At 59.7% G+C, this 22,647-nt stretch overlaps 1 protein-coding gene and 1 long non-coding RNA gene across 2 annotated transcripts; one reads left to right on the top strand and one right to left on the bottom strand.

Annotated features, from left to right (window-relative positions):
• Positions 1-6,701: 6,701 nt before the first annotated feature.
• Positions 6,702-11,670, bottom strand: LOC309843493. Its single transcript, XR_014300167.1, has 3 exons — positions 11,600-11,670; positions 10,695-10,780; positions 6,702-8,579 (listed from the first exon to the last, which is right to left on the bottom strand). It is a non-coding gene; the product is annotated as an uncharacterized lncRNA (long non-coding RNA).
• A 504-nt stretch (positions 11,671-12,174) lies between these two features.
• On the top strand, positions 12,175-21,997 carry AGXT (alanine--glyoxylate aminotransferase). The gene is made up of 11 exons (XM_082689963.1): positions 12,175-12,539; positions 12,637-12,829; positions 14,032-14,096; positions 14,704-14,804; positions 15,987-16,057; positions 17,334-17,418; positions 18,341-18,436; positions 19,031-19,100; positions 20,418-20,513; positions 21,083-21,211; positions 21,654-21,997. The coding sequence occupies exons 1-11, from the start codon at positions 12,309-12,311 to the stop codon at positions 21,759-21,761; spliced, it is 1,245 nt and encodes a 414-aa protein (XP_082546089.1). The 5' UTR covers positions 12,175-12,308; the 3' UTR covers positions 21,762-21,997.
• The last annotated feature ends 650 nt before the right edge of the window (positions 21,998-22,647 follow it).

Genomic DNA, 22,647 nt, shown 5'->3' with positions numbered 1-22,647 from the left:
TTTCCTGAGTCCAAGGTAATAAAAAGGAAAACGAGCCAGAGAAGGATCGTCCAAGGACAAAACACCAGCACACCAAGCAATGGGAAACTAAACATGTGTTTGGTTTAAGGAGGAAGGAAGGGAAGCCACGCTGTACTTGGAGATGAGGGAGACGGTCCCTATTGCCAGCGCGGGGGGGGGCACGGCCACATTCCAAGAGGCAGAGGCAAGAAGCTTCGAGAAAGACTGAAAACAATGGACCTCTCTATTCAGCTTCTGAGCTCAGATAATAAGCAAGAACAATAAACCGCAGCCGCGGGGAGTCAAAGGAAGAGCTAAACCCTGAAGTGATGGAACAGAAAAGAAACGCGGTTCTGACGGAGAGCAAAAGGATGCGTGACTTGAAAAGGAGGAGATAGAGCTATAGAAAAAAAACACGTTAAATATTTATACAAAATGTGTGGAGTTGTCCACTAAAAAAGTGGACAACTTTCCAAGAAAATGTGAATCGCCAAGATTTTCTCACAGGGTGCTGATAGCTGCATGGTTATGTCCTGGTGAAATCCCAGCCCCCCGCGGGCCAGGGTTCAGAAGCAGGAATTCTGATAAGCAAGCTGGTCATGAGGGCAGAAGACTTGTCTGGGGGCACAGGGGCTCCAGAAGCCACACTGGATGAGCACAGCCCATGTTGCCATGGAATAAGACCATGACAAAAATGACCGGTGACAGAGTTAAAGGACCAAAAAAAAAAAAAAAAAAAAAAATTCAGCAAGGAAGAAAGGTTTATGACATCGGTGAAAGATCATGGACCTGCACCCCCAATATCGAATTCTCTCTAGAGCTTCAGTCCAGGCTTCCGTGTGTTTGGCTGTTTATAAAAGAAGGTATTAACTTTGATGTTTCAGAAAATGAAGAACCAAATGTTGAAAAACCATGAAGAAGGATGACGCTGCGAAACGGTTCGTGAGGACTCAGGACGGCGAGGGCGGCCTTGGCTGGGGGGCCGCACCCCGAGTCAGGCGGGGCTCCGGGGCCAGTGCCCTGTGCCAGGACCCGTGTCTGAGCGCGCACTGGAATCCTTCGTTTCTGCTGACTGCTCCTGAGCCACGGGGCTGGTGTAAGGACTCCCCACAGAGTTTGGGGGTTGGCGGAGTCCCTCCAGAGGCTCCGGGAGAAACCTCCCTTTCAGCTCCAGGGCCACATGGTCCTCTTGCAGCTCCTGCCTCTGTTGTGTGGCCTGATACATGGTCACCACGATGTCCCTGCCTTCTCTGCGTGTCTGCTCTCCTTCTGTCTCCCTCCTCTGAGGACCTTGTGATGGCACGAGGGACAACCAGACGGATGTCACCCACCAGAGGCAGTCCTGGTGACACTGACACACAGTGACCCTGTAAAATCAGGGGTCACTTTCATGGCTGCACTGAGACTACTGTGGGGGACTCCAAGGAATTCCCCGGGGCCTGAGCCTCACCGGATGGCGGTGGAGGCATCTGGCTTCCCTGCACTGATTTCTGTGGGGGGCGGCTGCGTTGGCAAAGGTGTTTGGCTTCTGTTCCACTGAAGTGTGAACAGACTTCCTTCCCCTCTGGTATCATGCAAGTATCTCAGGCCCAGGGGCCGTCCCTGCGTGCATGTCCCACGTTCATCCAACCAACATTGTGTTGCTGGTTGTGAGGGTCGTGAGCATGGGCGCGGCCAGCTGCACGCGGGCCACCAGAAGCCCCCTCCCCTGGAGGCACCCTGTGACAGCCTAAGGCCACATCCCCCACGCACACGGTTCTCCTTCTCAGGGGTCATCCATTCTCCTTCACATGCTTGTGTTGGGATCTTCCCGTCTGAGTACCCCCTGCCCAAATCTGTGTTTCTTCCCACAGGATAATGTGCCTGTCATCTTCCTAAGGACTCAGGCAATCATTCTGCACACCAGAACGGCACGTGCATGCTCCACAGCCTCCCCGGGGAGGCTGAGAGGAAAGAGGCCCCTGGGAGGGTCTTCAGTTCTGCCTCAGCCCGGGAAACACGGCACACGGAGGGCAGAATTCAGCCTCAGAGGGCAGAGGATGACATCGCAAAACTGAAACTGGCAGCAAAAGTGACTGAAATTAAATCTTTTCTTAGATCTTGGCAGGAGAGAGTCTGACCTTGGAGGAAGGAGTTTGGGGATCAATTCTTCTCTCATTGGCTATTCGAGAGGATGTGTGCGGGAGCCAGGAGCCCAGTGCAAGTCCCAGGGACGGTGACGGTGCTGTTTGCGAAACTTCACCGGGAGCTAGAGTGAGCTGGTTGCTCTCCCCAGGGCTTTGGGCCTCCTCAAGAGGGGTCCGCATGCCCCCACCCCAGGTGCGAGCACTGGAGGGGCCGTGTGGAGGGGCACCCCAGGCAATAGTGGAGCAGAGGCAGGGGTCCAGCGGGGTGTTCAGGGACTGGGGCATGGCCTGTGCGAGCCCTAACTAGCATGCTGCCTCTGCTAGAGCAGCTGGGAACGAGATCCCAGTGACCTCGTAGTCTAAGCCACTGTCTGGGAGCAAGGAGAAAAAGAGGGAGAGCCCAGAACATAATGAGAAGTGACAGGTAAGCGCTCTGCATCAGCCACAAACAGCACAAGACCCCCATCTGCCTCCAGGAGCAGCCTCTGCCTGGCCCAGTCTCTCTCTCTGAGGGGCCCCACACCCTGGCCCAGCAGAGCAGAACTTCCCACCTCCTAGGGAGATACCAGCCAGGTCCCTGACGACCAGCACCTACCTCAGAACAGCCCAAAGCTTTCTATCTGCATTCTCACCTGGGGCCCAGGCAAAGAGGCCCACTGGTCACCACTGATGGAATCCCATGGTGGCCTGGTGGCCCGGTAGAGATTTCCAGGCTGATGACCCGCCTCATGCCTCAGTCTCCTCATCCGTAAATGGGAATAACACCAGACTTCCCTCCAGGGGAGTCAAAGATTGCCTGAGTTAAGTTCTGTAAAGTACAAGGACAGGGTGCACCGAGGGCCCACTCGCTACCTCCTGGACTTCGAGAATACACGGGAACCTACTTCCCACCTGGGCTCTGGGATTCAGCCCCCGCCTCAGCTGGATCTGGCAGAAGAGGTTGTCCCAGGACCCCCAGCACTCCCTGTGACCTGTGCTTCCAGCCAGGTGGGGAGAGCAAGCTTCCTGTCAGGGGTCCCGACATCTCCCTGATGTCTCCCTGGGCCTTGGCTGCCACCTCCTGCGCCATGTCTGGAGTCTCAGGAGCTCAGTAGCCCCACTGGCAATGGCTCCCTCAGAGCGGGTGCCCACAGAGAGGTCAGCAAGATGCTCTTAACTGCAGAACACCTCTCCGCCCACACTGGATCTGAGGGGCAGGGGCAGCCCAGAGGGGTGTGCAGAAGCTCCCAGGCCTCCCGCCAAAGCAGAGCAGAGGCAAGGGGACAAGGAGGGCCAGGAGCTGACCCTCAGGTCTTCCAGGGTGACAGAGTGAAAGTCTGAGCCTGGAGGGAGGGCTCTGTTCTGAGGAGGGGGATGTCTCCTGCTCTGGGGTGACACTTCTTGTAGTGCTTTGACCTTTCCCGCCAGGAAACCACACCTGGCCTTGGGCCCCAAGCCTCACACCCTGGGGGAAGTGTCCCTGCTGCCTGCACCCTCGGCCCCCCTCCCCTCTGCGCAGAGGCTCCAGGGACAGGAGGTCTGTGCCCGGGGCAGCAGAGGCTGGCCAGGTGGCCAGGGCAAAGAGCTGGCCTCCGTCTTTGAGCTGAGCTGCCCCTCACTCCAGGGCCTCTGGGCAATCGCCTCCCCCTGGTGGGCTCAGTTACCTCTCCTGGGCCAGAAGACTCTGGGACCCTTTAAGGATCTCATGCCCCGACTCAAATAGAATTAGCAGCCCCTTCATTCACCTGTCACAGGTGTCCCCCTTGCCCTCAAAACTGTCTGTTCTATGACACAGTTGGAAAATAAGGGGTGACAGGTTGTCCCCACAACCCCCTCACCTCAGCATCACCGAGGGTACACTTCCTGACCCGCATGTCCAGAGCCGTGCGTCAGAAAGCCCCCAGACTCGCCGGGTCCCAATCCTGGGGTGAAATCTATACAAGACGGAAACAGAACCAGGATGGAATGCAGCTGGCAGAGGTCCACAGATACCTCCAGGCCCAGGAGACAGAGGGCAGCGCTGAGCCCTGAAGGAAGAATACTCCCGAGCCAAGACTTGGGTTCTTTTTACTTTCTAAAGAATTTGTTTATTTATTTGAGTGAGAGAGATAACACAAGCAGGGGGAGGATGAGAGGGAGAAGCAGACTCCCTGCTGAGTGGGGAGCCCAATGTGGGCCTCGATCCTAAGACCCTGGGATCATGACCTGAGCTAAAGGCAGACACTTGACTGACTGAGCCCCCCAGGCACCCCAAGACCTGGGTTCTTTAAGATGTCAGTGATGTGGAAAAATAAAAGGTGGTGGGGTGGGATCCCTACACAGGTACATACAGACATGCATACGTGTACACAGAGGTACACACATACGTACACATGCACATGTATGTGCATATGAGAGCGCGGGCTTGCTCTCATCACAGCACCGGGACTTCATCTGCATCCAGCTCGAACAAATTACCTTTGGAGAGACACTGTCTAGACACCTTGGGCGAGCCAGATACGACCGAGGGATGAGTTTCAGAAAATGTCTGTTTAGATGCACTCACTCCGCAAGGTGGGGGTGAAGTGACGCAGTGTAGGATTTGCTTTAAAACCCTCCACAAGGGGCACCTGGGTGGCTCAGTCAGTCAAGGGTGTGTCTTTGCCTCAGGTCATGGTTTGGGGTCCCAGGATTGAGCCCCGTATTGGGCTCCCTGCTCAGGGGGGAGCCCTGCTTCTCCCTCTCCCTCTGTCCCTCCCCCTGCTTGTGCTCTCTTTCTATCTTTCAAATAAACAAATCAATAAACTCATAAAAAGAAAAAAACTGTCCAGGGAAATTAGATGAGGGCCCAGGTCAAAGAGACAAAGGTGAGTGACGGTCCTCTGCCCCGGCGCCTGGGGATTTCCATCGGGACTCCCACTGAAGGTAATGTAAAGATAATCCCCCTGTCCTTCCCTGTGTCCCCCTCACTGCCCCCAAGGGGCCCCACAGACAGGGGGCACAGGAGATTGATGTGTCCTTGCTCATGCCCAGAGCACAGCCAAGCTCAAAATTCCTCGTGCAGCACAGTGACTATCCAGCTACCTCCCGGGACCTCCTGCCTGTTGGCAGCCTTGCCCTAAGACCCCTATCCCCACCTCTGCCCTACCCGCAGCAAGCGACCTGGGCAGCTTTCACCTGCAGAAGAAAAACAAAGCTTTGTTCCGAGGGAGAAGTAGCAGCTCCCGCGAGGGCTCCATCTGGCCACTGGGGGTCACTGTTTCCCCGCGGGGCGGTGCCCAGCGGTCCCACCTTCTCTGTCCTGTCCCTAGGCCGGCCACTCCCTGGGAGGTGGCGTCCAAGCACAGGCTTTTGGAGCTGGGTGACCTCCGACCCCAGACATACCCGCTCTGAACCTTCCCCTGCTGTGGGTCCACTGAGAAGTCTGGCCTGATACAGTTGACACAGAAAAGACACTTAAATGAAAGTATGAATTAACGAACCAAATGTCCGCACCTCTCCCAGAATGGGACACAAATGAGGCACAGGAATGTGGGTCTGCTCACGGACCGTTCAATTTCCTCAGTTTTATAAAGCCAACTGTGCACCCTGGCCAGGGTACCCAGGGCCACCCGGCTCGGTGACTCATTAGCGCCCCCTCCCCAAACTCAGCTGAGGCTGTGCTCCCAGCTGGGATTCACAACAGAGAAACAGTGCAACTAGCAGGAAGGGAGAAGCAGGGGGGGCGGGGGGGGACGGGGACGACCAGGGGTGAGCTTCCAGGGCCCTTCCCCCTGGAGTCACACAGGCCACCAGCAGGCATGACGATGTGTGAGGTGCTATCTTCAGGGGAGCCTGTGAGAGACGCAGCACCCAGGGTTTTTATTGGGGGCTAGGCACGGGGCACCCCACCTGCTGACGATTGGGGGTACCCAGAAGGAAATGGGTGCTTAGCATGAACCAGGTTTCACAGAGGTGTGGGGGCAGCGAGGTCCTCTCATGAATGAGGGTGCTGGGAACTCTGACAGGAACTCTTGCTGAGGGCCCCCTAGGAGAGCCGTGGGGCCTGCTTGTTGACCCTTTTCTGCACAGCGGGTGACAACAGCTCCCAATGTCAGGCAAAGCCGATGAAAAGAAATCTGCTGTAGAAACACCGTGGAAAATACTCTATTGAAGCTGCGGCTAAACCAAACACATCTGCTCCCAGGCCAAGCGGATGAAGGAGGCCATAGCTTGCTGTATGTCAAAGCTCAAACACTTTGAGGGGCGCCTGGCTGGCTCCGTCAGTAGAGCATTCGACTCTTGATCTCAGTGTTATGAGTTCGAACCCATGTTGGATGTAGAGGGACTTTAAAAAAATTAAATCTTTAAAAAAAGGAATTGGAACGGAGGGCAAACTCCGAGTGTCTGGGGGCACTTAGAAGAGCAGTGATAACCTGTGGCTCTGGCCTGTTGTGTCCTTCTGTCAGGGACCCAAGAATGGCACTGACTCTGCTCAAACACCAGTCTACACCAAGTGATTGCCATGACCCGGGCAAACATCTGGCAAAATGGGCACAAGAAAGTGACCTCCTCCTGTTATGAAATGGCCTCGTGTAAATAGAGGGTTTCTAGGCATTTAATTTAAGTTTATTTTGTTCCTTTTCAAAATTATTTACAGTGTGTGCATAAAGACATTTATCTTAAACTCATCTGTAAAAGTATATCTCAGGAACGCATGGGATTCATTTCCCCAGAACAGCAGGGCCCACTGGGTTTGGGGAGCATCCAGATAAGGGGTTCAGGGCGATCATCTGCAGAGCTGCAGGGGAGGGCGAGGGCCCACACCCCCCACCACAGACAGAGCCCTGAGGCTCTGAGGGAGACAGAGCTCTGAGGGCGTCCGAGCCTGGATCAGGACCAGGGCCCAGGCCCAAGAAGAATCTGTCCATTCAGCTCCTCCAACATCGTCCACACGCAGTCTCCTTCTAGAAAATGACCGAGTTCAGGGGAATGGGTGTTCATGAAGTTCTCATTGAGTGCCAGATGTAGAAGGGCTGTGGGAACAGGATGAAAGTTCAGAGCCAGGGGGCCAGTCCTCACAGCTGTGAGGGGTCCGTCGGAGCCTCTTCCCATAAGCGCTGGGCTGTGTTTCTAAGAAGCAGCCTGGGTCGGGGGTGCCCCAGCCTCTGCCAGCCAGGCCCGGACACAAGAGATATAGCCAAGGATCCCTTCCCCTTCTGTATGTTTGCTGAGCTGAAGTGTCAAACCCTTGGGGTGTGGGAAGGGCAGGAGCCAGGAGAAGCTGTGGAAGAGATGCCTGCCTCGGGGCCAGGCACCAGGCAGCAGGTCCTGAAGGAAGAGGAGGCCGGCGAGGGCTGTGTGTATGCTCTGCAGACCTGCCTACAGTTCAGCAGGTGCCCACAAGACCCCCGAGGAACTCCCAGGCCTTAGGAACTCCCCGATGTAATGCGTGTGTGTTCAGCTGATCCGGCCGGTCCCACTATGAAGCCTGGGCCAGCGTCCCCTCCCTGGGGCCTGAGTTCACCACCTCCGTGAGGACCAGCTGGACGAACTCTCGGCAGAGGGGATGAGGAGCCAGGTCCCCATCCCTCAGGAGGAGTCTTGAGACCTGGGGACGCCCGAGGGTGGCACCCTCACTTCACCACACATTTAGGATGCCACCTGCTGCTTGCAGGAGAATGGCCAGAGGGGGCTGATGTCCGTACTGTGGGAGCTGGGGGGCGGGGCAGGCATGCGCATCTAGGTGCCAGAGTTCCATCAGACTTTTCCAGAAAATCTCGTGTGCAGGGTTTCGACAATCCTCCAGCTGGATTTTGGAATTAAGGCTTGTGAGGGACCCATCCAGTTCGGGCTCCAGGATGCCTGGGCCTGCTTGCTCCACGTACGTACGTGAAAGCCGGCCTGAGCCAGCTCTCGCCTTTTCTCTGTGGGGATGCAAAACGCTGCTCTCCCAGGTTTTGAGGTGTGAGGGGGTGGGGCACTTGGGTAATCCTGGCCCAGGTTGCTCTTCTGTTAAAAGCAGTATTTAAATCCAAATGCCAGCGAACAACATCTCTCAGGCGTGAAATATGAAACTCCTTAAATGTTTCTGTTGTTGGTAAATCCAGCCAAGCCGGTCTTGCAGCTGCCCCACAGGGAGGGGCTGGGACGTGAGAGTTTGGGGGGGCATGAGGAGGCCCTTGGACGCAGTCTGGCCACAGCCCCCACATCACAGGCAGGCCCAGGTTCCGGGCTAGGACAGATGCCAGCCCGCATCCTCCCTGCTTTGCCATAACTGTCACATGATGAAAAAACAGCTTCCCGGGGAGCCCCGGATGGGAAGGGGCAGAGCCCCCACGAGGCCCGAGATGCACTGAGCAGGCATCTTGGGTGGCCCAGGGACGCAGAGTCACTGTCGGTGGAACCGTTCAGTCTCATCCAGCATGCACTCCATGGTGACAGAGCAGCCATGGGTCCTACGGTGTGGCCAGGGGCCAGCCTCCCCGCTGCCTGCTCAATGCCTGGCCCACGGGGCTGCGTAGGACAGAAGCAGCGGCAACCAAAGGCCACGGTCAGCACCCAGTGGTGTGACAGCTGCCCTGGGGTGTGCTCCGAGCTGCTGCTTGCCTGGGGCCAGGCATTTCACATGCAGACCCTTGTATCCCACACCCCAGGACTCCCTGAGCCCCCAGGGGCAGCTCAGCAGGCAGCAGGGGCACTGATGATGACAGATGATGTCAGGAACGTTTTCCCATGGCCACTAAGCACTTATCCAGGGACACCATGCTCTTCAGGGACCCCTCAGTGGGATAGGTTCTACACAACACCCATAGGGCAGAGACCCCACCCTGCTACTTGCTTGTGGCCTGGACACCCTGAGCCGGAGCTGCATGGCACCAGGCAGGCCAGGCAGACTGAGATGGCAGGTTCCTGGCCAATCCCTCCCTCCCCCACTGATCTGGAACAAGGCAGGCTGTCGGTGGAAAGGGGAGTATGAGGCCCTCTCTTGGCCTTTCCACAACAGCTTGGCTCTAGTTGTAGATTTAAAACAGAGCACCCCTGGATACCCGGCAGGAGCGGGCTGTTGGCAGAGGGGCAATGGACCTGTGCCACCCACAGACGAGCTCATCGTTTGCTGGAGCACCAAGGGGACAGACAGCCCATACCCTGCCTTCCTGACACTGCACTGGGGTTCGGCAGGTGTCAGCCCCATGGGCAAAGCAGTCATTTGTCCTTTTCACATCAGTTATGGAAAACCAGGAGTTAAATTTAAAAAACCAACTGTATCATGGCAGGTGGTGGTTGAGGGGCCCACAGCTGAATGGAGAAGGAAGACCCCCTTGAGTCTGCAGGGAGCTGGCCCAGGAGCAAGGCGGAGGACTTCATGCCCCACCCAGAGCCCTGGTGGATGCACAGGAAGCATGGGACACCCACCCCCGGGGAGCAGGGACTGCCACTGTCCTTAGTATCCAGGCTTAAACCTGACTGGCCCACCTGCCCAGGTGGCCTTTATCTCTGGGACTCCAGAGACAGAGGTCGGATACCTGCCCCTCCGCTGGCTGTCCTCGAAGGCTTCCTCGGCTCCCAATCGGCTCTTAGCCTGAGGAAACGCCTCTCAGGATTGCAACAGCCTCCTCCCTGGTATGTGAACACAGGGCATCTTCCTGTTTGGGAACAAGGCCCACACCCCTCCCTGGCTTCCCTGGGCGGCACACGCACACCCACCTGCCAGAACTGGACATCCAACCCTGGGCCCCAGCTTCTCCCGCCCTCCCATGTGCCGTGCCGCACATGTGGTGCTGCCTGGAGTGGGTCCTGCCCTGAGGGGCGGAGGGCAGACCATAAACAGCATGACCCATGTGGCATGTGACATGATGGAAGGGCATCCAAGGAGCTCCACACAGTTGAGAGGACTTTCTAGACAGGAGGCTTGGCCATAGCCCTGAGAGGAGAGCAAGCCAAGCTGAAGAAAGGGACAAGCATTAAAGGCAAAGGGAACAGCACATGCAAAGGCACAGATGCACTTGTTAGCCTGGAGTGAAGGGTCCGTGTGCCTGGGGGGTGGGGTGCAGCCCCCCAGCTGGGAAGGTTGTCACTGAAGGAAGCAGCCCAGGGCCCATGGGGCTCTAGACAAGGAGCCGGGTTGGCAGCTGAGTGAGGGGGCTGGTCCTTGGGGAGAGTTGGGCCCTGGTTTCTCACAGGCAGGAAGTGCCCATGGTGATCAGCTCTGGTTGGAGGAAGGGTTCACCAAGGGCTGGGCCTGGCTGACTCCACACTGTGACTCCAGAGGCCCGGGGTCACACAGATGTCCCCAGACCAGCACCAGGCCCCACAGGCCATGGTGGGGGCAGGACTCAAGTCCGCCAGCTCCCTTAGGGGAGCTCTGCCCAGGTGCCCCACACATGGGTCTCTAGGTGGGGAAATTGCCCCGCTTTGTTCCCTGGCCCCTGTGGATTCCTCTGGGTACTTCCTGTACTCCGGGCCCTGGCATGGGCCCACTTCTCCATTCTCCAGGCCCAGCTCCCGTGCCTCCCACTCCCCCTTGACCTCCCCCTGGCAGCCCCCATGAGCTTCTCCTTCCTTCCAGGCTCTCAGCAACCTGGAGGCCATGCAGACCTGGGACTCCTCTGGCCCACCCTCCTCCCTCACCTGTTAGGCTTCTGGTTTTCTTCTTGTTGACACCGCATCAGTGGGAGCAGCTGGCAGAGTCCTGGTCCTGGTCCAAAGCAAGGGCTCTGGAAGGAGGGAAGGAGGGGAGGTAGGGAGGGAGGAAAAGAGGGAGGTTGGAGGAGGGAGGGAGGGGAGGAGGAAGGAGGGAAGGAAGAGGGAGAAGAGGAAGAGGAGGGGAGGAGGAAGGAGGGAGCTCCCACTAGGCCTTGTTATGCTGGGGCAGTTGAGGCTAACGGTCATGGTGTGCATGCCCTTGGCCAGCTAGAACTGCATCTTCCCTGGGGCCGGGGCTGGGCCCTGGGGCTAAGCTGGGCTGCCCTCTGCGTAGCCTGTGGGGCCCATTCCCTCCGCCTGTTTCTTCAGCCATCAGATGGACAGAGCACCACCACTTCCGCAAGGCTGTGGAGGTCCCCAGGGGCCCAGACCATGCCCGTCCAGCCCGGCTAAGGCTCTTCCGGTCCCTGCACCCCTACGCTGCCAGACAAACCCAGACCCAGCAACAAGAGCTGAATGAAGGGATTTTGCTGAGCTGGGGATTGAGCTGTCATGTGGGAAGGTCCCATGCCAGGCCCAGGGGGAGGGTGCTGCCTCCTTGGTGACCATGAAGAATGCTGCAGGAAGCCCTGATGCTCCCCTGGTTACTAAGGCCACGGGGTTGGGGCCCTAAATGCAGGAAGTCCCGTCCCTGCTCCAGCCAGGCCCCCCAAGAATGTAAGCAGGTGCTGCGCAGTGAATAGCCAGTTGGGCGCCTCCTTCTCCTGGCTGCTGGCAAGACGGTCTTCTCCTCCTTTCCAGGACAGGAGCAGCTTCTCTGTGCCCATGTCCCTGGCTTGGCTGGGTCTAGCCCCTTTTCCTGCTTCGTGACCTGCATTTATTCTCCCCACCTGTCAGCTTAACAAATTGGAGACAGCTCTGTAAGCAAGCGTGCCCTTGGTTACGGGATTGAACACCAAACCTCAGGGCCCTTGGGAAAGAAGAGGCACAGGGAATACTTATTTCTAGAAGGATGAGGAAGGAACATGTCCCAGTGTGTGTGTGTGTGTGTGTGTGTGTGTGTGTGTGTACGCACGCGCCTATATGCACAGGGCATACGTATTTTCTAAACTGAGCCTTTCCCTTAGCTCGGCAAACTATGGCCCCTGGGCCAAATTGAGCCCACCTTTTGGTCTTATAAATAAAGTTTTATTGGCACTCAGCAACCCCATTGTCGTCACTTTTGCACTACCACAGCAGGACCGAGGAGCTCTGCCAAGCCAGAAATAGCTGCTCACTGGTCCTTTAAAAAAACCTTTGGGGTCCCCTGAGCCCGGCAGGATACATATGGCTGGGGCTGGGCACCTGACAGCTGAGAGGAGCTGGGGAGGGGGCGGGGAGGGCAGAGGACAATGCGCCAAGCTCTGTTTCTCATTGACTGGACTCCGGAGGCTCCTCCTCCCTAGCAAGGGTTCAACACCCCGCCTGTCAGGCCCTGACATGCGGGAAAGACGTCGATAACGGGTCAGGTCACCACGGCAAACAACGAAAGTCCAAAGCTCTAGTGGGAGCCCATCGACTGGCCTCGCCTCCAGACACCAGCTCGAGGTGCCCTGGGACATGTTCCGAGCACTGGCCAGGGCCACTGCGGCACTGGGGCCCCAGGCAGCAGGCCGGGTGCGCACCATGGCCTCCCACCAGCTGCTGGTGCCCCCACCGAAGGCCCTGCTCAAGCCCCTGTCCATCCCCAACCGGCTTCTACTGGGGCCTGGCCCTTCAAACTTGGCCCCGCGCGTGCTGGCGGCTGGGGGGCTGCAGATGATCGGACACATGCACAAGGAGATGTTCCAGGTAGGCCGAGCAGGGGGCAGCGGCCAGTCCCTAAGCCTCCTCCTCAGCTGGGCGAGGGAGGGGAGGAGGGCCTGACCCACGTCCCCTCTGTCCCCAGATAATGGACGAGATCAAGCAGGGCATCCAGTACGTGTTCCAGACCAAGAACCCCCTCACGCTGGCCATCAGCGGCTCAGGGCACTGTGCCCTGGAGGCTGCCCTCTTCAACCTCCTGGAGCCGGGGGACTCCTTCCTGGTCGGGGCCAACGGCATCTGGGGGCAGCGGGCTGCGGACATCGGGGAGCGCATTGGTAACATGTGGGGCACAGGGTGCGGTGTGGGTCCTTGCCTCCCCCTTCCCCACGACCTCCAGCCTGCCTCCCAGGTGAAGCTGGCAGACCCAGCCCACCCACCCCACTGAGCCATCGTGGCCCCTCCCCAGGCGTGCCCATCCCCCTCATGCCTCCACCTCCCAGCGGGCCAGCGGCTGCCTTCTCCTGGCCGGCATCGGAGTGCTTGAGAGACTCCCACCTCCCAGGCTCCCAGAGCTTGAGGACAGCGGTTTCCGGAGCCCGCGGGGAGACAGCGCTGGGGGAAGCTATGGATTTCAGCACAAATCTGAGAGCCCCTGCAGCTCTCCCGGGCTCCCAGGCATTACCTCCACCCTGTGACAGGACAAGGTGCCAGAGGCTGAAATCCCCTCCCAGTACCAATATCTTGGAAACAACCCTGTTTCTGGAGCAGCGCGGACAAGGTTTTCATCTCCCAAGTACAATGTTCTGGAGAGACAAGAATCAAAAGCAGGAGTGTGCCGTGGGTTTAATGATTGACCTCGGTGTTGGGAAGCATCTCGCAGCTCCTGCATGGTCAGCTCCACACATGGCTGCACTCGGTCCTCATTAATGGACAACCCCCAGTGGCCCAAGGGGTCCCCACCTTTCACCTGGTCCCCTGAGTGTACACACTGGCTTTCAGAGGGAGGTGTCAAGGGGCAGAGGCCGGGCCCTAGTGGGCTCAGCACCGTGCTCCAGAGGCTCTGCCCACAGCCCGCACCTCGGCCTTGGGATCCCCCATGGGGTTGGGGGTCCTGGGACCTCCTCCTGCCCACCTATGGCTCTCTGGGGGTTGGCTATGTGTGGGGGGGCATTGTGGGGGTTGCAAGGGTCCGAGAGAGGGAGCAGGGGCCTGCCTTCCCAGAGCCCCCACTTACCCATTCCTCCTCCATTCGGTCCCCAAATGTTGCTGGGAAGGCACGGGGTCCCCGGGCCTGTGCAAATGCCTGCTTGCTTCCTGGGTGAGGAGCCTGGCTGGGCTTGGGGAGGCTCACCCCAGGAAGAGGCAGTACAGCTGGCCCCACACGCTCACACCCACCTTCCACTTCCCTCTGGCTTCTTCTTTGGGCTGGGGTGGGTGGGTTCCTGCACACACAGGGCCTGCTGCCTCAGCACAGACCCTGTCTCCAATACTGGGGGGCTGGGCACTCGCCACTCACTCTGCCCTTGCCCTCCCCCAGGAGCCCGAGTGCACCCAATGATCAAGGACCCTGGAGGCCACTACACACTGCAGGAGCTGGAAGAGGTGGGGCCCCAGGGAGGAGAGGGGCCAGCCCACAAAGGGGGCTCAGGGCTAGGACACCAGGGCTGGTGGCAGACCCTCAGCTCTTCCCAGCACCGGGGGACCAGGACAGGAGGAGCACTCCAGTACTTGGGAGCCAGTGGAAAGGGATAGGGATGGTTCTGCCTGGCAGGGAAACTGAGTCAGGATCCTGGTCCTGTGGGCTGAAGGCAGGATATGGCGGGCAGGACATGCCCTGATGCTCAGGACATCCCTTCAGGAAAGGTCCATCCCAACCAGCTAAGACCCTGGGGACTCAGCGGACCTCCCAGCAGCCTCAACAGGACGAGGTGGGAGACTGGTGCCATTCTTCCTTGGTCTCTGGAAGAAAGTCCTTGTCTTCCTGGACAAGCCCATCTCCCCAGAGCCCAGGCTCTGGCTCAGCGCAGGGAGGGACACAGATAGGGGACGAGGCTTGCTGGCGATTCCCAGATCTCTACCGTCCATGGGGAGGAAAGGAGAGTGTGGGGGGTGGATTCTGACATGCTGTCCCCAGCAAAAATCTTTCTGGGCCCAGAGGGAGTCCAAGCCTGCTGGCTCTGCCCATGACAGTCACCTCTGTCCCTCGCAGGGCCTGGCCCGGCACAAGCCAGTGCTGCTGTTTCTGACCCAGGGGGAGTCATCCAGCGGCGTGCTGCAGCCCCTCGACGGTTATGGGGAGCTCTGCCACAGGTAAGCCTGTCCACGGCGCTGGGGGCAGAGCCAAGCGTGTGGGAGTCCGCTGGGGCTGGGGCCGCTGGCAGGTCCCTCCAGTCTGGGAGGCAGCAGACAAGACCCAGATCCCATTCTGATCTTCTACACCCTCTCCAGCCTCTGTCACAGGGCATAAGGCCCCTCGGGGGTCCTCTGCCCACCAGAGAGGAGGACCCAGGTGCTCCAGGCCAGGTGTGCCCTCTGCTAGCCAGTCCCCGTGGCTGGGAAGGGCTTGAGACTGCCTCTGCTCCCTGGGTCCCAGGAGCTTCTGGGCCTGCCCCAACCTTGTCCTGAGATCCGAGGGCCCCAGAGCACCTCCTACCTCCACTACCTTCCTGCAGCCTCCCCACCCCTGCTTGGGATGGGCAGGACCTAGGGTGTCATCAGGTGGGACCGGCAGGCCCATCCCAGAGAGTTGACCACAGGGTGCAAGAAGAGAAGCTCTACTCAGCCAGACAGGATTGCCCTGGCAGGGCTGCTGTGCACCCTGGGGGAGAGGGGGCTACCTGGTACCACCCCAGCCAGGACAACCTATACCCTGGGGTCTTGTCTAGTAAACCAAGATTGGGCTATCACCCCCCAGGACATCCACCTGTTCCCTCTGCGCCCAACGTGGGGCTCAAACTCATGATCCCAAGGTCAAGAGTTGCATGCTCCACCGACTGAGCTGGCCAGGCGGCCTCATGCCAATTTTTTTTTTTTTAAGTTCCTGAGAAAACATGGAAATGGAGGAGAGTAAAAGCTTTCAGCTGTTTCTGAACCCTGTCCTCCCTGGGTGTCCTTCCCTGGCAGAAGGAAAGCCCAGCCTCGTGTGCTCTGGTCCCCCGGCCCCACTCAGAGCCCCAGCGGTCTGGCAGGACCACAGTTCAGTGGGGTGGCCCTCAAACACACCTGAGTGGGGGGTCCTATGTGCAGGCCAGCCGGGCCCGCCACACTCCCCGGGGTCCCCTCATGGACACCTGCTCCACCCCTCTGCTCGCTCACCCTGGTTCCCACACAGAGCTGGTCCTGGGGGTCTGGCAATCCAGGAGGGTGTACCCTGGAGGAGGCCAAAGGCTGCTGAGCTTTCTTGCTGGCCTTCTGGGGGTCTTCGAGGCCCCTCCCAAAACCCCAGAGAGTCCGAAATGTCCCGGGCTTCACTCTGCTGCCTTGCACGCCCAGGTACAACTGCCTGCTCCTGGTCGACTCAGTGGCATCCCTGGGTGGGGCCCCCATCTACATGGACCAGCAAGGTAAGCCACGTACCTGTACCACTGCTGCTGGGGTCCCAGAGCCTGCAAGCCCCTCTGTGCCCGCAAGCTCGTAGTCAGCCCACACTGTGGGTTAGGGCCCCAGGGAAACTTCATCTTCTCCCCCTCCACCAGCTAATCAACACCCCATTGTTTCCGCTGGGCTGTCAGGCCCCGATGTGGGGAGCAAGTGGGAGGGAGAAGCCCCTCCAGCATCTGGAGAGGTGCTCAGAGCCCCTCGGGTGTGCGTGGGAGAAGTGCCAGGGTGCCTGTCAGCCAGGCTGGGCCTCAGTTTCCCCATCGGCCGGCACCCCACCAGTGCGTCATGTGCAGAGAAGTCTTCTAGGCCCAGCATTTCCCCCCAGAGGAAAGTCCTGATCCACATGGGTGGTGCCTGTCTTCGGCCACCCGCCCAGCTTGGCCAGCCACACTTCCCCCAGAACCGTCTCCATCAGGGAGCTCCAGGCAGGCGAGGGCGAGATTTCTGGGCTGACCCTCAGATCGCTGCTCTGCAAGGAAGGGCTCAGGAAGGGGGCCCTGGGGACGCAGTGCAGGAGGCAGGGCTGTCCGGGATGCCCACACTGTGCCCCCCAGGCCGGACAGCCCACCGTAGGAGAGAGGAGGCTCCAGCCCAGGTCCCCAGAGAAGCCGGGGTGAACCCAGGACACGCTCCGTACTTCTGCCCTAACCCTCCAGCCCGTCCTCAGCGGAGGCTGCGGACCTCAGTTTCAGGCCGGTGAGCTTTAGTCATGTCTTTTGGCATGTCTGTCCGTCAGTGTCCTCTGACTCCCTGAACGTACCACAGCTCCCCCTCTCCAGGTGGCAGACCTTTGGGTTCTTTCCAGCATTGCACTTTCAGGAGTAAACCATAGACAGTGCTGGCTGTCCATGTGAGCCAGTAGCCCACATCAGTCCTCAGTTGTCCCTGCCAGGCCACGCGATGCTCAGACTCACAGATTCTCACATCAAATTCGGTTTTCGCAGAAGTCAGAAGGCTCTTACTTTGAGATGGAGCAAGAAAACCTGTTTCCCCATCCCCTTGGCCACCCCCACATGCCCATTCACCCCTGACGCCACCTGCGTGGGCTTCTCCTCTACCCAGTCCACTGTCAACAGGCGGCCTAAAATTTAACTCCATCTCCCTGGACACAGCGTCGGGTCGCAGAGGTCAAGGGCTGAGTCCGACAAGACCGTCCACCTTGCTTCAGACGGCACCTGCAATGAGCCCGCCCTGGGTGGAGCTCGACCCCCCAGGAGCACGCGCCCCTCCTCTCCACAGGCATTGACGTCCTGTACTCAGGCTCCCAGAAGGTCCTGAACTCGCCTCCAGGGACTTCGCTCCTCTCCTTCAGTGAAAAAGCCAAGTGAGTGACCCCGGGACCTCCCACCTGGGGCTGGATGAGAAGTGAGGCCGTTGGCCCCTGAGGAGGGAAGATCAGAACAAGGGAGGGAGGGCTTCCTTGGGCCATGCTCAGACACACCGCTGCTCCCTGCCCAGCTGGGACAGGTGCACGCCCTGGACAGGTGCAATGAAGCTCTGAGCTCACAGGGCAGTGGGTAGCCGGGGCACAGTGAGGATCACAGGAATGAGCCTAGTAGCCTCAGAAGATTCTCATCATGGTGTGTGAGGATGCAGGGCCCGGCGTTCTAGAAGCTCCCCAGTTTCAAGCCAAGGACTGGGAGCTCCGTGGCCATGCCCTGTGCCCCCCCACCCCCAGCTCAGCATCCAGGAGCTGATGCTTCATGGGGTGGGCATGGACCCGCTTTGTCCGACAGCCCCAGTGTCTCCCACGTCCCCAGTGTCCAGACCCTGAGCCAGGTCGGTCAGGGACAGGGGATTGGCCCCAGAAGATGATTACCGTAGGCAGCCCTCGACCATTTACCAGCTCAGAGACTATCTTAGATGTGGTCAAGGGTTGCACATGGGTGTGGGAAGACTGAGCTGCCTGTGGGAGGACCACGGAGGTGGCTGGGTCCGAGAGCAGGGCTCAGAGCTCAGCTAGAGGCCCATCTGTTCACACCTATTTGGATAATTGATGTATTTAAGGCTTTGAGGCCTGCTGCATTACCAGAGGGCCTGAGAGCTGAAGTCCCCAGCTGTGCCTGGCCCAGGAAGGTGCAGAGTCTGGGGAGGCACAGAGTCCCCCTGGGCCAGAGCACAACCACAGGGGTCCTGGGGGGGCCCTGCACCTCTGGCTCACTTCTGCAAAATAGGAGAGTCTGACAGGACTGCTCCCAGCGCTCCATCCAGACAGGCATGCACTCAGGCTGGTCCTTCCTTCCCAGAAATAAGATCTACAGTCGGAAGACGAAGCCTGTCTCCTTCTACCTGGACATGAAGTGGCTTGCCAACATCTGGGGCTGTGATGACCAACCCAGGATGTGAGGACCGCGGCAGGGCGCATTTCTGGTGGCCCCTCACCACCCAGCCTCTCACCAGTTGTTCACACCCGCCTCTAAACCCAGACCCCAGCTGGAGCCCCAGAATTCACCAGGGTCAGGCCAGTGATGCCGCTGGGCCTGGGGGCTCACCTTCCACCAGGCCCTCTCCTCTCAGAGTCCCTGTGCACCTCTGGGCCCTTTGGACCTGGCCCAGCCACATCTTCCCATTTCTGTGTCTCAGTTTACCCACCTCTCAAAAAGAGGAGCTGAGCTGAGGGCTCCTTGTGAAGAGACTTTGGCTACAACCCAAGATCCCTTATGACACATGTGGGGCTGAGGGGCACCAGGAACTGTGCCCCTGGGGCCACTGGGGCTAAGAAAGGCCAGGTGGAGGGGGAGCCAGTCCTAGGCGATCTGGCCAGGGTCCTTGCTCTGAGCCTTGCTCTTCCCAGACCCAGCTGTTACTCTAGCTCGGAGTCTGTCATGCCCAGAACTGGACAGCAGCCCCCTGGGAAGCGGGCTGGGCCCATTGTCAGAGAGCCTGACTTGTCCCCCGCCCAGTGACAGGGGACCAAGCACCGTCCTATCTTCCAGATACCATCACACCACCCCAGTCATCAGCCTGTTCAGCCTGAGAGAGAGCCTGGCCCTCATCGCAGAACAGGTGAGGGGGGCACGGGGCAGAGAGCAGTGTGGAGCAGGGGCAGGGGCGGGACCTTGGGGCAGCAGCTTCCAGGAGCCACTGTGATGAGGCTGGCTGCCCCAGGGAGGCCCCTTCTCTGGACCCCCAAGCCCTTCTGAGGAAACAGATGGGAGGGCTTCCTGCGGAGAAGCAAGGGTTGAGTGTATGGTGAAGCAGAGAGAAGAGCTTCGCAGGACAGTGGCTCTGAGCTGGACAGGTCGGGCTCCAAGAAGGAGCCCTGGGAGAGGGGCGGGAGGGCTGGCTGCGAGCAGAGGGGGCCGAGGAGGACAGAGCCCTGGGGTCAGACGCAGTGACGGGGCAGGTAGGGACGATCGTTTGCCCCCTGGGCTGCTTAGTGAGGTGCTCCATGAGGGCCCAGCTGAGCGTGAGGGGCTTTGAGGGACTGGAGTTGGCTGCTGGTCCTGAGTGTCAGAGGGACTGACTCCAGCAGGCTTGGCGCTGTCCTAGAGCCACTGCCAGCTCCTGGGGTGGGGCAGGGGCAGAGCAGGGACAGGCATGTGTGACTGGGGGTGGAGGGGTGGGGGTGGGTGGTGACTTTGTCCAGTGCCACGACCACACTCTCATGGCCCCGGGCGTATTGGCTCTGCAGGACACAGGACAGAAGACACTGCCCCCAGCACAAAGGCCTTTCTCATCCAATATCTCCCAGGGGCCACGGCCTGCCACCAGCCCAGGAGCGGGAATGAGCACTGGAGCTGTGGCGGGCCTCATGCCGAGGTCTGCCCTTCTGGGTCTGCTCATAGAGCTGCACCCCGGGGCTGGGCGAGGAGAAGTTGAGGTGTTCTGGAAGCTGGGTTGTCCCTACACCCAGGCTAGCCAAGGGCTCGGGGGTGTATGGCTGAGATGGACTAGGGATTGTGGGGGTCCATGTGCTGGGAAGACAGGATACAGTGGGGAGCTTGGAAGCCCCTTCCTGCCCCATGGCCACTTCCACACCCACAGCAAGGGGCTCCCACCTCACATTGTCCAGGAGCTGCAAGGTCCGTCCACTGGCCAGGCCCCTCCCAAGTCCCCCAGACCCAGACTATGTCCACCCCTGAGGTGGCTCCAGGTCTGGTCACTGGGGCAGAACCAGGCCACCAGACTGGGGACTCAGGGGGTCTCAATGGGGATCGGAGTCCAGGCCAAGCGAGGGGCCCAGGAGCCCCCTATGGTCTGAAGCTGCCCTCCCACCCCCCAGTCATGGATGACAGCCAGTTTCTTCCACTCTCACCACCGAGGGACGTGTCCCCCCCACCCTCCCCGGCCCTACCCACTGGGTACCCTCTGCCCTCCCAGGGCCTGGAGAGCAGCTGGCGGCAGCACCGGGAGGTCACTGCATACCTACACGAGCGCCTGCAGAGACTGGGTCTGCAGCTCTTCGTGAAGGATCCAGTAAGGAGGGCGGAGGGCAGAGGGCAGAGGGCGAAGGGCAGGGGGTGTGGGGGGGAGGGGAGAGCTTCTGCCCAGTCCCTGCTGAATGGACACAGCATCCTGTGGTCACCCAGGCAGTCACTGTCACAGCCACAGCTCCCTGACCTCTGGATTTTAGAACACTTTGACGCCCCCACTCTCCCCGAGAGCCTCCCTGCTTGAAGTAGTTGTGGGTGATCTCTGAGCCAGAACACGCCCCTCGGCCTCCAGAGCCCTGGCAGTCCCGAGGCGGGGGTGGGGTGGGTAGGGTCACCAGCCAGTCAGCCCAGGCTTCTTAAGAAATTGAAGCTCCTTAGCCCCAGGGAGGTCGTGACCTGTCGGAGGGAACAGACACACGGACACACCCAGCGTGCTCGGGCTGCTGGGGAGGTGGTGACCTCACTGTCCTCGGGCTCCTGCTCCCCCACTCCCTGCCCATCCCCATCTCTGCCCGGCCCCTCCAGACCCTGAGACAAGGGCTGGCTTGGCCAGATCCACTGGTGCTGGCCACATGTCGTGGGGAAGGTGGCTGAGTCAGGCATATCCTGCAGGCCATCCGGCTGCCCACTGTCACCACGGTGGCTGCACCCGCTGGCTATAATTGGAGAGACATCGTCAACTATGTCATGGACCATTTTGACATCGAGATCACGGGCGGCCTTGGGCCCTCACTGGGGAAGGTAAGGCGACAGCGGCTGCTTGCCACCTGCCACAGAAGCTGCCTTCCCCACCCCCCACATGGAGCACAGTGCACACCAGGCCCCAGCTGAGGCTGGCAGTCATGGGGTCCCTAGGGGGAATCCAGGCAGAGGGACAGCTCCTGCCCCCTTTCACCCCAGCTCAGTGATGTCATGGGGTGCAGCACTCCCAATCCCACCCAGAATGGCCTTCTTCTGCTGCGGGTGGACCAACCAGGCTAGAGGCCCCGGGCCTGGGTCCAGCTGTGCCCTCCAAGCAGGCAATCCTGAGTGCTCATTAACTGACCACCATCCTGGCTGCTCCTCCTGAGCTCTGCATGGCCAGAGGGCCAGGGGCTCATTGTGTGACTGGGACAGGGGCGTCCCCGCTGGAGGACCTGGTTCAGGGCCTGCCTGACATCTGCACGTCCCGCCCCTACAACAGGTGCTTCGCATCGGCCTGCTGGGCTGCAATGCCACCCGGGAGAATGTGGACCGTGTCATCCACGCCCTGCAGGAGGCCCTGAAGCACTGCCCTCGGAGCAAGATGTGACCTGGAGGCCCATCCTCCCAGAGGGGTGGGGATGGGAGACCCGGAGCACACAGACCTCGCCACATGGCCTGGCCACAGAGGCGAGGCACACGGGAGCCCCAGACGTCCTTCTCCTCTCCAAGGGGCACCTCCCGGAAGGGGACTATGTGGGCTCAGGTCCCACAGTACCTCCCATGAGAGACACAGCCCCCAGGTCCCTGGCCCACCCAGAATACTCAATAAAGAATCACTAGGCACTGTCCTCACTGCATGGAGGGTGGGTGGCAGAGATATCTGGCAGGGAGTCACCATGGCTGTCATAGGCTCCTTGGCTTGGGGATTGCTGGGGGACAGAGCCTTGCCTGGGGCCCCCCCAGGGCTGGAAGACAGATTGGGGACCTGTCACTGTACACCGTAGCCCCAGATCTCACACCTGCAAAGGACAGCTGCACATATGCCTCCCGGGCTGACTCGTGACTCGAGTCACACATGTTATGGCACCATCACACCCCAGGCACAGGGCCAGGACAAAAGCCGGGAGGGCTAAAGGTCACGACACATGCGTGTAGGTTGGCAGGTGCCAGAAGTCTGGGGGCCTCAGCTGGACAGCCAAGGTGGCCCCCGGCCCAGCCCCTCACCCCCTCAGCTTGGCCCCTCTGGTCCTCTGTCCCTTAACTTCTCCCTCACTTGGGGTTTCTGCCTGTGCCTGGCTCCCTTCCTCCCCCTTTCTAGGAATCTCAGAATACACCTTGGCCCAGTCACAGCCACAGCCATACTCCAACTCCTCACCGTCCTAAGATCCCCAGGTCGGGGGCCAGGCAGGGCCTCTCCCAGGTTGAGGAAGACATCCAGAGCCCAGTGGGCCCCGTGTCTTTGTGCAGGACCTGGGTTGGCCTGGCTCGGCCCC

This window comes from Mustela nivalis, assembly GCF_964662115.1.
Source record: "Mustela nivalis genome assembly, chromosome: 11".
NCBI classification, from domain to species: Eukaryota; Metazoa; Chordata; class Mammalia; order Carnivora; family Mustelidae; genus Mustela; species Mustela nivalis.
Note: the sequence above shows the minus strand (reverse complement) of the source record. Positions and strands in the feature narration are given on the sequence as shown.